A 16046-nucleotide genomic window follows, 5' to 3' on the forward strand; every position below is an offset into this window, starting at 1 on the left:
TGGTCAGAATATCTGGTCTCAATATTGCATACTCAATGCTATATATAGGAAATATGGTGGTCTAATACTGTATTAGACCACCATATTTCCTATACAATGCTAAACAGATTAATGTGTTTTCAGTAGCTGTAAGATTTAATTCTAAGCTCCTTACCTTGCCAAATTCATAAACTTTTTCTTTGTGAGGCAGTGATACTTAAGTAGGGTTGTGAGGAAAAGGCTCTCTGAGGAAGTGACATAGAGAAGGTGATATTTGACATCCTTATATTTGAGAGGAAACCAACCACCTACTAAACCATGACAGTACTCTATAAATTGTTAAGATGTCACCTCAGTGAATCGCAGTCCCTTCCAGTCCCCTGTGCAGCAAGGGAAATTAGAAAGCAGTAACAGTTTTCCTGATTTCTGAAGCCATAAGTTTATGCTGATCTCTGGACCTTCTTGCCAACCTCCATTTTTCCATCTGTATCGTGTCTCTCCTCCTCTTCTCTTTCTGGTTTGGGCTGGCCTCCTTTAGGTCCTTGTGGTCTCACTCCCCTCTGGGATTCTGTCTTACTTATGCCCACCCTCAGTCTCCCCTGCCTCCCTTCCCTTCCTGCTACTTTGACCCACTGCTCACTCCAATTCCCCCTGCAGTTGACTTCCCTTTCTAATAACCCTATACTTTTAAAACCTTCCTGCAGGTTTCCCAGGCTGCCTCCGTTTTTGGCTAAACCACCTGTCCTTTCCAATATAAGCAACTTTTGATATTCACCTTTAGAAAGAAGAGTATTTCCAGACTAACCTGACTGGAACTGGCCAGTAGAGTGTATAGCACATAGTAAGCTCTCAGTAAATATTTTTTGAATCCTGAGTGAATGAACTGATTGTGCTAATCTTAATCTATCTATAAGATTAAAGTGACTTTTTTCCTTAATATGTGTATATTGTTTCCTCACCCATAAAATGCATATAAAAAGCCTTTACCTTCCACTATATAGATATTAAAATCTCTTACTCACAAGATTTTTATTTTAAATCTACCCTGGGATTAACTTTGTCATTAATCCCAGAGATGCCTAGAGGCATTGGCAGTGTCTCAGAGATTATTATTATTATTATTGGCACATTGTCCCCTACAGTACGTGGTCACAAGCCTGCAGCATTGAGTGTGCAAATATTTATTTACTAATGATCATAACAATCACAGAGATTTCAGTTGTTTGGGTTTTTATTTTTATCATCCTGAGTAATCAGATGTGTGTGTGTGCATGCTAAGTCATTGCTTTAGTCGTGTCTGACTCTTTGTGACCCTATGGACTGCAGCCTGCCAAGCTCCTTTGTCCACGGGTTGGACATGTGGGTTGCCATGCTCTCCTCCAGAGGACCTTCCCAACCCAGGGATCGAACCCCACACCCCCTCCCCCATGCCTCTTATGTCTCCTGCATTGGCAGGTGGGCTCTATACCACTAGCGCCACCTGGGAACCAAAGTCTCCTGCACTGCAGACAGATTCTTCACTGTCTGAGCCACCAGGGAAGCCCAGTAATCAGATACGTTCATTCAAATTAAGCAGAAATTTTCAAGAAAAATATTTATATTGTCATATTTTCAGTTAAGTAGCAACTAAAAATCAGTGTTTATTTTGAAGAAAAATTTTCAAATGTGTCCAGAGTTTGGTTTTAGCCACTTTGCATGGTATTATTGATCACCAGTAGCAGGAATAATTTAGTTTCAAAAAACTTTTCAAGATTTAACAAAAACAAATGGCGTGTTCACTTTTTATAGGTATAGAAGTATGTTTAGATTCATCAGTGCCAACTTGTTTCCAGTATGGGGTCTTAAATGTTAAGTACTCATGTACATATATAAAAGTCTAATTCTGTGTGTCAAATAAAAATAACGTATTGCCCTTTCAGCTTTGAGCATTCTCTATTTATAGTCCTAAAATATTTAAATAATACCAAAAATAGGTAAAGAAAATCCTGTTGTGATTTTTAGCGCTTATATTCTCTAGTTCAAGAAATCCTATACAATTTAAACTGTGGTGTTTGTTTAGACTAGCATAAGGTTCTGAGCCATATGAACAGGAACAACTTTAAAACAACAGTTCAGTATGATTTTGTATTTGCTGCCCAAGGGATATAACTGTAAGGCGATAGGGCAGTCTTTCAAACATGCTGAGAGTTATGCATCCAAGAGGGCTTGTCCCTTTCAAAGCAGTCACCTAGGGAGGCTACATGTTTGTTCCAGTAATACCCTCATGGCTTAAAATGTTGTGGAATGCCGTTTTTTAAAACTGCCTCTGAACCTGCTAAGAAATAATAAAGAGCAAGATGACACATTATTTTGGATATCCTGAATTGTGGTAGAGATGCATTTGACTTTGATGAGTAATCAAAAATCATCTTAGATCAAACACAGTGAAGAAAATGCAGAGTATTTGGGGTGATTGTTTGATGTAAAGACAACAAGATGGCCTTTCTTGAATGATACATAAACTAACTCTTGACATTGATTATCAAAGAGGAATTCCGGAATCTTAAAACTTGGAATAAATGTAGAGGCTCCTAAGGTAGCTACTGTGAAGAACAATACATCTCTAGGTAAAAAATAATAATGTGTTTATGTTTGCAAAATAAGATTAGTTTTATTACTTTGTAGACATACTTTGTAGGTGAAAAAAATACTACTATCATGGAACTTTTTATAAGCAAACTTCCAAATGTAAGTAGAATTTCTCTTACCCTTTCTAAGCTTTTTAAGAAATCTGAATTTCTAACAATGACTTATTCTGAATCTTCAGCATTCAAAAAAGTAATGTTTACCATTTGAAAAGCGGGTGCTATGAGATTTCACTTCACCTTTTTCTGATTAGCTTCGTTACCTCTGCTCTTCAATTTTTTATTCAGTGTATCCATCTTTGTTCACCCTGAGAATCTCAAAGTGTATTTTTTTCACTGTAAAAATATCATTAAGCTTTTGAACCAAGGTAGAAAATAAAGTCTAAGCTGAATATTATTAATTGTTCCATATTGTTTTAAGCCCTTTTTTGTTGCATTAGTAACAATCAGATGCCTTTCTTTTTTAATTTGGGACCCTGTATCTTAGTAAATAAAAAGATCAAATTATAAGAAGTCCCAAAGGTTTTGTAAAAATTAATACTTTCAGTGTTGGGACTCCTATTGTTTTTCACTTCTACTAATAAAAACTCAAAAAGCAGAGTTCAACAAGTGGCTGGACCACATTTCTGTAATGTAGACGCCTGGTGGACTCTTGGAGTTAATGGGGGTGGAGCTGATGCATCCTGCTTCATCAGGGCATTTCCAAATTTATTCTGCCACATCATCTTGATCCAGGTCAGCCAGGCCCCTATTTCTTCACTGCTGAGTTCAACTAATAAAAAGTAAAGTGGAGCATGAAAGGCAGAGAAAATTGTTATCCTTTTGTGACGAGGCCAAGACAGCTAAATTGTGACACAATTTAAACTGTTCAAATTCGACAGGTTTGATTGGAAAATTAGGTGACCCATGTAGTTAGAGACCAAAATGGTCACGAGTTTACAATTTTAAAAAGTCATAGTGTGGTGTTTTTACTACAGTCTCTTAGAATATTATTTTATTCCACCTGGTAGTAACTGTTGCACAAATGACTATTGTTTTGCAGTTTGGTGATTTAAATGCTGTGTCTCCTGGAAATCTGGATAAAGGTAAGAACTGAAAATAATGTACATTTTTAAGGACGTTTTTTGAGTAAGAAGTTCTCAGAGGAACATGTAGTATATGTACATATATAAAGTATATATACACATACATTTCCATTTTGTGGAAATGGCATCGAATCCTTGATGAATGTGACAGTTGTGTCTTTTGAAATGCTTCACTATTTCTCCAGTTCTATGCTTTCTTTATGTTATGTATATTAAGTGCAAGAATTGAATTTAAATGCAGTTTAAACTCTTCTTGACTTTTTGCCTGCAGTTGATTATAAGTAACAAGAAATTCTTTCTGGCCTTCACTGAAGTCCTGGAGAAAAGTGATAAAATTGGGTCAAATATTTTTATTCAAGGCCCACTTGGCAAGAAAAAGATTCCTCAGCCTACCCAAGTCACTAATTCATACTTTTCAGTAGAAAGGGAACTCAGAAATAGCAATGAAGTTTGCTATAAAAGCACAATCAGTATTGGGGGAGTAACATATATACTTCTTGAACTTTCATATTAGTGTTGCCATTCTAATATGACAACCCAATATATAATTCTGAAGAAACTCACAACCTATGACATCAGAGTAAAAGGAGCAGGGCTCAAAGGAAAATGAGGTTGGAATAGAACACACACACAAACACTCCTGAAAAAAAATTCTAACTCAGATTTTATCTTAATGTAAAATTTCTAATAAGTAAGCACTGCAGAAAGTGTACACCTTTGTTAAAACACACACACACACACACACACACACACACAAAGTGAAGACATCTTGAGGTTTAAAGAATTGAGTTTTGGAGTCAAAGTGTACAAAGACTGGGAAGAACTATACCGTTAGACCTTCCAGGACAGAGCCAGTGGGGAAACTGAGGCATGAGGAAGGATGTAGGAAATCTACACACAAGGTGCTGTGCTGTCCTCTGCGGCATTCTGTACCAGGGTCCTCAGTGTTCAGCTTCCGAACCTTCCTGGTGGTGGAAGACAGTCATGTGCCGGGAAAGTCCTATGTGAATCAATATCATTCCCACATTAAACTCCTGTCACTCTTTATCAACCATGTACACCTCAATTCCCGTGTTACTATTATGCATAATAGCTCAATAGTAGCAAAACAGGAAAAGTAGAAAATGATAGCCCCTATAAAATAGCTGCAAATATATATTATTTAGGATTAACTGAAGAAACATCAGAAAAGTAAACCAATGATGAGGCCAGTTTGTCATTTCATAGCAGGAAAAGTAGCTGTTGAAACCCAAGTCCAACATAAGACAACCCTGACGATGCACTGATAAAGCCTCCTAATTCAGATTCAGGGATTTCATCCCAGGGTGCCTGGAGGTGTGCTAGGAATGTTGCCTCCGGGCCAGACACTGACTGGCAGCCAGTCTTCTTTGTTGAGTGTTGAACCAAAGTCTTCAATAGTAGCACCTAGTTTTTGTTCTTTTGTTCCAAATTCCCATAACTTCAAGTAGGTTCCTAGGAAATATCTTGAATTTTATAGAAGTCTTTCTATAAAGACTTGAATTTTATCTTTGGTCTTTATAAAAGCTTAAAATGTCTGTGGGAACTAGAGAAAGGGCTTGCTTTTGTGCTCCTGTGTAGCCTGTCCGAAAGAGCCCTGTTGCTCATGAGTGGACCTGAAGCAGAGTGGCCTCAAACACTCGAGTTTGTTCTGCCCTTTGCCCCATTGCCTTTTTCAGGACATCCCACTCTCTCTCCACTTGCCTGCCTTCTTGAAATGATTTTTTTTTTCTTTTACTTCTGCCTCTTTTATTATTTTGGCACTCTTTTCTAGTCACAGAAAAGTTGGTGGAGATGGAGCCAAGAAGCAGTGTGACTTAACCTCTTCTTCTTGGGTGGCTCTGCTGGTCCCATTCACTCCTGACTGGATGCTTCTTGAGACATAACCACACTAGCATATTCAGAACCTAAGGCTTGAATGTGAAATCTTTTAAGAAGTTTTTGTGGGTTTTTTGACGTAAAATGAGAATTTAATTTTTTCCAGATAATGGAAGTAATAGTAGCTCTGTAGAAAGATTTCAAATAACGCAGAGAATTAGAAAGTATAGAAAGTGAAAACTTCGTAGTCAAAAGCCTAAGAGACTTCTGAATTTAAACATTAAGAATTTAGTGAGAGGATCCTTCCAGACCTATTGTTGTTTGTTTATATATATATATATATATACACACACACATATATATGTATATAAAACCACCAAGGTATCATGAAAGTCAAAGTGTTAGTTGCTCAGTTGTGTCCAACTCTTTGGGACCCCATGGACTATAGCCCACCAGGTTCCTCTGTCCATGGGGTTCTCCAGGCAAGAACACTGGAGTGGTTAGCCATTCCCTTCTCCAGGGGATCTCCCCAACCCAGGAATCAAACCTGGGTCTCCTGCATTGCAGGCTAATTCTTTACCATCTGAGCCACCAGATCCTCTTATTGAAGCCAAAGTCTATGGAATGTAGTCCTCTCCTGCAGCCCTCCAGACCTTTGGATATGTTCTGACAAACTGCAATGTTATCATCAAGTCCATTTTCCAGAGGCAAAAGGTAACTGGATAAAGTAGGTGAGCCAGGATATCTTGCCTCTTCTAAGAGAACTTCTCTGTATATTGTTGAATGCAGTACAGATATTATTTCTAGCCGATATACCTGATATCCACCTTTTTAATCACCCAGCATTTCCAGAAATGCTCCTGGCAGCCACACACTGTTCAACCTGCACAACCACATATGGAGGCTCTGTTATTCCTCATCATTTCTCTCTGGAGCCATCTTTGCACCAGTTGATAGGAAAAGGAGAAAAGTCAAGGAGCCCATTTATGTTGAGGGCTATATTAGCAAAACTTCTGCAGGTGTGCCCCCAAAGGGTAAAACTAGCCTCAACACCCCTTAGAAAGAGTCCAACTGACTTTTTCAGTTACTAGTTACACACTCATTGTATGTAACAAGCCATAGAATGTAATGGAGATCTGATTCTGTTAATAAATCCATGGCTGATTCATATCAATGTATGACAAAACCCACTGAAATGTTGTGAAGTAATTAGCCTCCAACTAATAAAAAAATTAAAAAAAAAAAAAAAAAAGTAAAAATACCTAAGAGTAAATATAGATTTATTTATAAGTGAGGTTTTGGTGTAATTATATGTGGGTTTTTTTGTGGGGGATGGGTAAACAATAAAACATATTGAAGATGAAGTAATAAAGAGTTTTTTGGTTTTTTTTTTCTGGCTGCACTTCACAGCTTGTGGGATCTTAGTTCCCCAACCATGGATCAAACCCAGGTCCCCAGCAGTGAAAATGCAGAGTCTTAACCACTGTATCATCAGTGAATTTACAATAAAAAGATTTCTGAAGCAGAAATATATCCCTAGCTGTTTAAAAATTAGCACTCATGAAGAGGCATTCTCTCCACTCCTCTGAGGAGAATCTTACACAGTAGTAAAGCTGTGTGTGACCATTTTCCCTCTCTGCTGTGCTTTTGAAGTTTAATAGCACATGCTGGAAAAAATTAAATAGTATTCCATTATAACAATGTTTTAGTTAATATAGAATGTATTAAAATTTGGAGGTAATAGTGACTACTTAATACACCTAATTTCCAGAAATGAATACCAGCTATTAACAGAGACTATCAGTGTTGCTAGGAAGGAAATTCATTGTGCTTTTTTAATCTGATACTGCGCCTCAGTCTTCATAATTTTTTGTAAGGAAAGTTAAGGATCTAATTAATATTGTGATCGACAATATTCATGTGCACAGAAGGTGTGTACACAGCCCCTGCTTATATACACTGTAGTTATTTTGTGAATCACCTATCTGTATTAACATCAGCACAGATGAAATTTATATCTAGTGTAGGTCTTCAGAGGAAACTGTAATTTTTTCTTTTTTCCTTTTTTGTTAAGTTAGCATTTTTCAGCTCAGTATATTCCCTGCAAACCAGCATAGTGTACCAAAGTGCCTACTTTAAAATGACACAAGTTATGCTACTATTTAATGTAAAACTTTAGAAAACTCCAAAGGTCTTCTTAGAAGAAATATTAAAGATACGAGCCACAAACAGGTCAAGAATAAAGTACCTTTGCTGTGTTTGAAAGAATAGGGCGCTGACACAGGTAGAATCCATTGAAAGGAAAACCCACAAGCTTTGTCCTCCAAGAAGGGCTAAGGAGTTGCTTTCCTAATGTACTGTATTAAAGTGTTTCTAAAGCATGTGTGGATTGCTCTTTTCCAGTTTGTCTTCTAGTACTTGTCTTGGTATTATTTGTTTGTGCAGATGAAGGCAGTGAAGTGGAAAGTGAAATGGATGAGGAATTAGATGACTCTTCAGAACCTCAAGCCAAAAGAGAGAAAACGGAGCTGAACCAGGCGTTTCCAGTGGGTTGCATGCAGCCCGTTCTCGAGAGTGGCGTGCAGCCAAGCCTCCTGAATCCAATTCACAGCGAGCACATCGTCACGAGCACTCAGACTATCAGACAGTGCAGCGCTACAGGAAATACCTACACTGCAGTCTAAAGGATAGTAAAGTGTATTTTTCCAGCTAACATTAACCCTGTTGATATTGGGCTTAAGTTGAAATTTTAATAAGCCTGAAGGTCGACTGTTGTCAAATACTATCTGTGCTGAACATTATCTTTTCGGAGTTGTGAAATGGAATGGGTGTATGTATTTTGCCAGGTCTTTTTTTTTAACATAAACAAAATTATTTGCCTCTTAATAATGAGTTTTTTCCCCTTAGTTTTGGGTGTCAAGAAGGATTTTTACAACACTTAATGTCAGTGTTTTTGTTTTCTTATAATTAAAAAGTAATTTACATTTTTGTAGCTTAAAATATTTTATTGTTGATTGTTAGTCTTGGTGTATGATTTCATGTGTAAGTTTTTAATTAGATGCACTTCTGTGAAATATCAAAAGAAATTATTTTCTTTGATTTACACTGGAGGCATGCACATTTGGCAGCAGATGCATCAAATTTGCTTTTGAAAGGTGCTTTTCATTGGACAGAACCACAAGACACTATTTTGATAACATTTTGGAGTACGGAGAGAGAATACAAAGCATTTTTATTATAGTGCTAGAGGGTTGGGAAGGTCATCTATTTTTCTCTAAAGAAAAATTGAGCTGTGCATTTATCAGTTCAGAGTAAATGACAGAATTGCAAGAGATTATGCTAATAAGTACATAATTTGTGTACATAATTATTAAACCATGTTAATGCAAGCTTCCGTTAAACATTGAATTTTAACTGTTATTTGCATACCAGTTCCTCTGTTTAAAGACTACTGATTCTGTATTTGGGACCACTGCACAGATGCATTCTGCTGTTGAGTGGGGCTGTTATAGTTAGATACTGAAGCTGAAAAAAATGACTTGACTTCTTTTTTTTTTTTTTTTTTTAAGTGTACACGCTACTTATGCTGAGCTGGACATACAGGAAACCATTCCATTTGGATGACTTTCTTTTATTCCAGGTCTTTTTCCTAATAGTAGTTCAATATGCTGCTATTGTAAAAGAAAATTTATAGAATGCAAGGAATGTAGCAACCTGCATATCGTTATTTCCTTCAAAAATATTTCCTGGTTTCTAAAGTACGTGGATTTAAATTTTAAACAGAACCTGAAGGCAGTGTAACTGGCACACCACACTGCTGCTTATCTCCAATTCTGTAGGATTTGGATAGGTGGCTGGGTGGACCAGTGCCATTGAAGAATGTACATCAGGGATCATCGTACCTCGGCTATTACATGGTGCCTTAAAACAGAACTGAAGCTAAGGTTTAGTAAGGCTTATTTTGTTCATGTGAATTCCTTTTCAATCCATTTGACAAGGTGTGCCTGTCATTTTCAGATTGCCGAAGTGAGGACAGGTAACATGTTCTTCAAAGGAAATTTAGGGAAAGCTAAGCAAAACAGACAAAAATCACTTCCCCTCTTTGAGTGACCATGAATTTATTTTTGTTCCTTGAGCTGAAGATTACTTGATTACAAATCACATTGCTTAAAGATTAAGGATCAGATTGCTGTTGTGGAATAGCAGGCTAGTTTTAAGTACCAACTTTGTTACATAAAATCATATATGTTTTAGACCATTCTTATCTAGTTATAATTTAAGAGAATTAACAAAATAAGCAGGTACTTATTGAAGTGCATCTTTTCAGTCTAAATGTTTCTCTGTGTGTCTCGGTGTCTGTGTGCCCATGTGAACAGGGGTGTCCGTGGGCGGGAGCCAGCTACAAAGTCAGAAGGTGAGATCCCAGAGAGGATACACCCATCCCTATTTTAATTTATGTGAAGAGGGAGGTTCTTTTAAGCACTCAAATTATTAACAAAAAGAACAGGCACATCCATTTATTTAAATAGTTCTAAAAAAGCTAATTAGCAAAAATAAATAGTATACAAATACACAGAGCCAAAAAAAGGGAAAGCACAAAATGATTTACAGATTATTAATGAGGCCTATGTAAACTCAAGAGGTTTATCTTCTCAGTTTTATTAGGGTGGGGGTGGGGGGTGGGAAGGAGAGGGTGAGCCAATCTAATCTGTTAAATTGAAAATACCAAATGGCTTATTGGGTAACACTAGTACATTTCAGCTACTGCTACCCGATTGCCTTAGACTACTCAAATAACTAAGATCAATAAAGCTTCTTAAGTTTAAATGATTTAGATATAATTTTTTAATTGGTTCAAATTTTGTATCATACAACTCACATATTTGAAAGTCTTCACTAGCATCCTAGCCTCACCTTCTTTAAATATCATTTAAATGATCATTCCCCTTTTTCCTCCCCAAAAGGCAATGAATTTGCACTATCACACACACACAAAGGCAAACAAAACACAAAGCTGCAAAGACGTGTATCTACTTCATTGTGCATTAGAAAAGGCTTACAGGTAAAATTAAAATCTAAAAAGGAGAAAATCATTCTTCATTATGACCCTCCTCTCTGAATTTTTTCACTTTCCCATTCACCACCCCCAGAACTATATTATATCTATATTGGACCAAATGTATTTACTGGTTTCATCTTGTTTATTGAATGATTTTAAATATTTATTATCATTGTTTAATGTTGGATATATTTGTATCATGAGAGGAATCTGATAAATAATGGGCAAATTTAGATTGATGAAATTTAGGGATTGGGTACCCTCCAGGATTCAACATTTCTTCCAGTTGTTCATGATTGGTTCTAAATTAGGACAGATTAGAGGAATCAAATATTATTACATTTCAATGAATATTACAGTATTCTAATGTCTTTTTATGAACACAGGGACATTGATTCTTTGTGACTAGGGTAGGCAGTTCTGACCAATAGATAAAATGACATCTGTGGTCTCTGCTATTTCCAGTTATCTGTAATCCACAGAAGGACACACAGAGCTCAAACAATTTTGACTTTGAATTGTGAAATATATTAGAAAATAAAAGCATAATTTAAACAGTTGAGCAAATTGGAGCAAATGTTGAATTTTTTTTCATTTTTTTTATTCACAAAAACGATTACCTTTTCTAAAATTATGACAGTAACACTCTCAGAGTAGATTCACTGATAAGTGAAAGTACACATTTTAAGGACCTCTTAATATTTCTTGACATTGTAATTAAATACTAGTCATGAAAGTATGTAGACCCAGTGCTAGACTTTCGGTGAGGAAAAATGTGAGGAGGACATGTTGGCTATTTTTAAGTTTCTGAAAAGATATTTGCATGTAATAGTATTGAGTATCATGGGTATAGTTTGACCGTCACATACACTTTGAGAATCATACCCAAAAGATTTGCATTCACAAAGCCAGTGAACAATGGGATGAAATGGCTGAAATGTCTCCTTGGAACACAGGACCCAATTTAAAATTTTTTCTCTGGATATTAAATGGCTGGTCACTTTTTCAGGATTCTCATCCAAACTATGTTTGGACTGACTCTATAAGTCTTACTGCCTTTTCAGAAATCTGCTTTCCTTTTTGTGCGTTTTCTTGTACTGTATAGCACGGTTCATGCACCTCTCTTTAGATGGTGTACTTTAAAAACAAAAGTAAATTTTAGAAAATGATTTTTAACACTGCATACCTAAAATTAGTAGTGTGCATCATTGACTGCCTTTGATTTGTAGTAGACATGCAAAAATGAACACGTTCTTGTAGAATGCTGTCAAAGTCATTGAGGACTGAATATGGTTTCATTACCATAATCATGAACCTTTTTACGTGAACGCACTCTCTAGAAGTGCAAATCGCGATGCATTTTCAAATTGAAAAATTCTTCAGATGTATTTGAAATGTCTAAAATAATGCTGTGCTTGAAACATTAGTGTAAAAAAAGTGTAGGTCACTGTGATGTTGGTCCTCCTTGTGTGGACACAAGTAGAAAGTAAAAAACTTTGGCAAGTCACCTTTGTGTACAATTTGAGGCAGTGGTTATATTACAATAAATTGACCTTTGTTATAACCTCCCCTCCTCCAAATTCCTGGTGAGAAAAATAATAGTCATCAAAAAATTAAAGTTACAATTTATGATTTGTATGAATCACAGCAGAACATGGGGGAGAGGGGTTGACATGCAGTGCTACTGAAAATTAGGCTTGTCACTAGATCAGATCAACCTCCATGTGTGTGCTTAGAACAAATCAATTAATGGAATCCTAGTATTTCTGCAAGTTTGGTGATTTTTAAAAACTGGAATAGAAGCATTAATTCAGTGCTTAGTTCTAGTATTAGAAAACCCCTTTAATGTAATGCCTTGTATTAACCCTTTGAGCATTGTAAGATATACAATGGGGGACAAAAGCCTTTCAGATCATTTATTTAGACTTAGACCGGTAAAATATACTCTATATCCAAATGTCTAATTATGCTGTTTTTTTAAAGGGGGGGTAGGAAGATAAAGTGTTTCCATGCTGAACACTTGCATTTTATATACAACTCTTAATTTTCTTCAAGAGGGCTTGATATATTTATTCCCAAATATTCACTGCCATCTAAGGAAGTGTACTGTTTACAGAAAAAAAAATCAACTTTTCTAGCATCACATCATGACTCTAGAAAAGGAGGACAAATACATGGGCCTGTAGACCTATGTCATTACTGATCTCTGCACATTGAAAGTACCTAGATTGCCTTTAAAAGGTATGATAAAGAAAGGGTTACATTTTTTTTCCCCAAACAGAACAAAAGATCTCGTTTATTTAGCTTTAGAAAGTACAGTTGTAAGAGAAGCCTTAGAAACGAGTGGATAAAGAAAAGCTGAACTATGGGGGCAGGTAAGCTATTTGGAGTTAGATCTCTCATAAAATATTGTTTGGGAATTTCATGTAGGGCATAATTTTATCTATGCTCCAAAACTTTAATACTTTGTCAAAAGAATTATATATAGATAGAATGGCACTTGATTTTAAGCTCATCTGTCAGGAGATGCTATGACTACTGCTTCTGGTATCTGTAAATGCCAGTGTGCTTACACAATTGCTGACTTTGTTCCGGGGCCTCTCTGCGTGCACTGGGCCCCCTTTGTCCCCCTGCTCAAGGGAACTTGAGAGCCGTGTCATCTGCAGATGTGCTTGTGCTGCGCTAGCCAGGCGCTCATAAAGAGTGTAACCTATTCTGATGTCTGGTGAAAGGACATCCATAGCATAGTGCAAGTTTGCCGTAAACGTTGCTTTTTTTAGGCAGTTTAGGAAGTCAAACCATGCAAATTACTCATGTGTTAACATGCAATACTCAAAGGGTTTTAATTTAACTCTCTTCTTTTGAATTCTTCATGATGATTTACTGTAAATGCTTCTAAGTTTGCATGCCTTGATCATTGCTGCTAGTGATTTTATGTGCCAGTAGACCTGAGTTTAGTTTACCAATTTTACTTAAATAGTAAAAGCCACTTACAAAGTGACTGCCTAGGATTTCTTTTTTTTTTTCTTTTGGTTTGAAGTAATTGGTAATATGTCCTATTTTCAAAGATGTATTTTGTCTCGTATTTGGTTCTGATATTTGATCCTTTCCCCTCCCCGCCACTTCTTTCCTTTGTTTTTTTTAAATGAATTATGATGTTGGGATTGGAAGCCCTGAGTAATGAAATCTTTGGTAAGGATTGTTTTTATGTAGCTCAGTAGTGAGGACAAGTCTTTATTAGAGGGATTATGATTCTGGGGAGGAAAAGAAAAAGTGAAAACTCCCATTGACTGTTGATAACCAAGTAAATTTTTCCTTCAATGAATTAACACTTTTGAACAAATAATTGCCTTGTTTTAACCTGTTAAACACAATTTTAAATGACCCAGTAACGGAGGTATTGAATTTTATTCATTTAAAAAGCATCTTTTGTACCAAAGCAAATTTTTTCTCATCTCCATCATCAATTGGGACCTATGGTGGTGACCAATGTGTTGGTTACAGAAACTATAAGTGAGTGCCTTGAGAAAACTTGGAAATTTGTGCCTGGGGTGGTAAACTTTTAATTAGGTTAATTGTAGTGCTTACCAATCAGTAATTCTACTATCACTCAGGGCTTTCGTACCTTCTAGGTAAAACTTATTTCATTGTGTTTTTTTAAAATATTGTATTTTTTTTTAAGTGCCATCATTTAAATTTCACTTAGTAAGTGGCAGATTACATTATTCAGTCCCACAAGCACAGAAACATAGTAACACTAGGAGATATTTGAACATTTATTTTACAATCGACTGAATATATTATGTAAATGAGGTAAGCAACTTTTGTAGAGATTGTATGTGTGAGATAATGTAATGTTCTTTTCCAGTTTTGGACTACAGTTGAATAAACTTTTTAATTATTTAAAAACATCTTTACCGAATAACATGTGATGGTTTTTTGTATAATGTATTTGATTTTGTAAATACGTATTTCCTGATGTGATTTTTGTGAGAAATGCTAAATCTTTTAGTATATCATGTCCTCTCAAAATTGGCAGGAGCTAAATAATAGTTTGTGGGCGATTTGTATTGTGTACTGTACAATAACTGGGGAACTTTTATAATTATAAAAATATATATTAACTTTTAGTGTGTTGTTTAAAACAAATGACTGGAACATACTAAAGATATTAGTAGGATTTTTCTGAATATTTCAGACTTGAACTCAGGCTAGCTTCCTTGTGTTTTTCAAAACAAAATGGTGTCTTGTCTTTTAAAAATCAATAAATTTGTTTCCTTGTTACAAATACATTTGAAATGGCTTGATTCCCTCCCCCCACATGCACCTCCTATCATTGCCAGGAAGCATATATTACACTGCCTCATCTAGGGTGTCTATCATTCACTAGCTTAGAAACAAAATTAAGTTGTTTTCCTTTTTTGTGTCAAATGGAATTGGCAATATTTACACATGAACAGCACAAAAAGAGAAAACAAAATTATAAGCCCAGCAGGGTACAAATCTTACCCTCAAAGAAAATTAGTGATTGAGTGCTGTTTAATTTCAAAAGCTGTCAACATTCCCATTGTAAATCCAGATTTTTGGATGTTCATAATGTGTTTGTTTGGTGTCACTTCACATTGATATTTGGCACCCAAGTTTCTTGCTTAGATTGCAACAGTTTATTAAAATTCATTTTAATACACTTAAGATACCCTGCCTCAGTTTTTTTCTTCTTTGAATGATGTATTTACATTCAGGAAAATTCACCCTTTATACATAGAAGAGTTCACAATTTCTAACCTCTTTTTTTTTTTTTTTGTACTTGGTTTCTCTTGGAAATCTGAGGTTCTCTGGAGGCAACCACAAAATGAGGCGCCTGGAGAGAGGCAGAGCCACAGCACTAAGCCTGGAACCACCAGCCCCCGTCCCCTGAGGCAGGAAGGGTGCCCCTAGACCAGCAAACGGGCTCCTTCTAGGAAAGTCTGGGCGTTTCTCTCGGTCAGCTGTCTGAGCAGCGCCCTGGGGGTGGTCCCCCCAGCACGCCTGTCTCGCCATTGTTGCAGTCCTGTGGTGTCCAGGACTGCAAGCCCCCCGTCCGCCCTCAGTTACGTGACTGAGCCGTGTCCCCAGTGCGCGGCCACCAAACCCAGGCCCCAGACAGGAGTGAAAGTTTCCTTCTAGTTAATCCTGGCTCAGGAGGGCAGCCAAGGAAGAGGGCACCTGCCAGGAAGAAGAGAGAAGGACCTACCAAAAAAAAAAAAAAAAAACAACCGCGCAGGCGCTGGAGCCAGCAGTGGGGAGCGAGGGCATGGTGCCTACCTTCTATCCCAGAGGAGCCGTAGTTCCCAGGTGAGTGGGCCAAAAACTCCACGCCGCCTGGAATGGAAGCAAAGAAGCCGCCTCCTTCGCGTCAAGTGTGCACGGAGCCGGGGGCGGTGAGTCAGGGCGCTCCAGCCCTTCAGGAGCCCTTCTCAGTTT

General features: G+C 36.9%; 1 protein-coding gene across 1 annotated transcript in view; it reads left to right on the forward strand.

The window, feature by feature from the left end:
• The window catches only part of RFX3 (regulatory factor X3), a 308381-nt gene extending 293309 nt beyond the window's left edge, over nt 1–15072 (forward strand). The window contains exons 17-18 of the mRNA XM_061132931.1: nt 3646–3688; nt 7970–15072. Coding sequence (XP_060988914.1) covers nt 3646–3688; nt 7970–8208 — 282 coding nt within the window. The 3' untranslated portion in view covers nt 8209–15072. The remainder of the gene's footprint in view (nt 1–3645; nt 3689–7969) is intronic.
• The last annotated feature ends 974 nt before the right edge of the window (nt 15073–16046 follow it).

Source organism: Dama dama, chromosome 29, assembly GCF_033118175.1.
Source record: "Dama dama isolate Ldn47 chromosome 29, ASM3311817v1, whole genome shotgun sequence".
In the NCBI taxonomy this organism is placed as follows: Eukaryota; Metazoa; Chordata; class Mammalia; order Artiodactyla; family Cervidae; genus Dama; species Dama dama.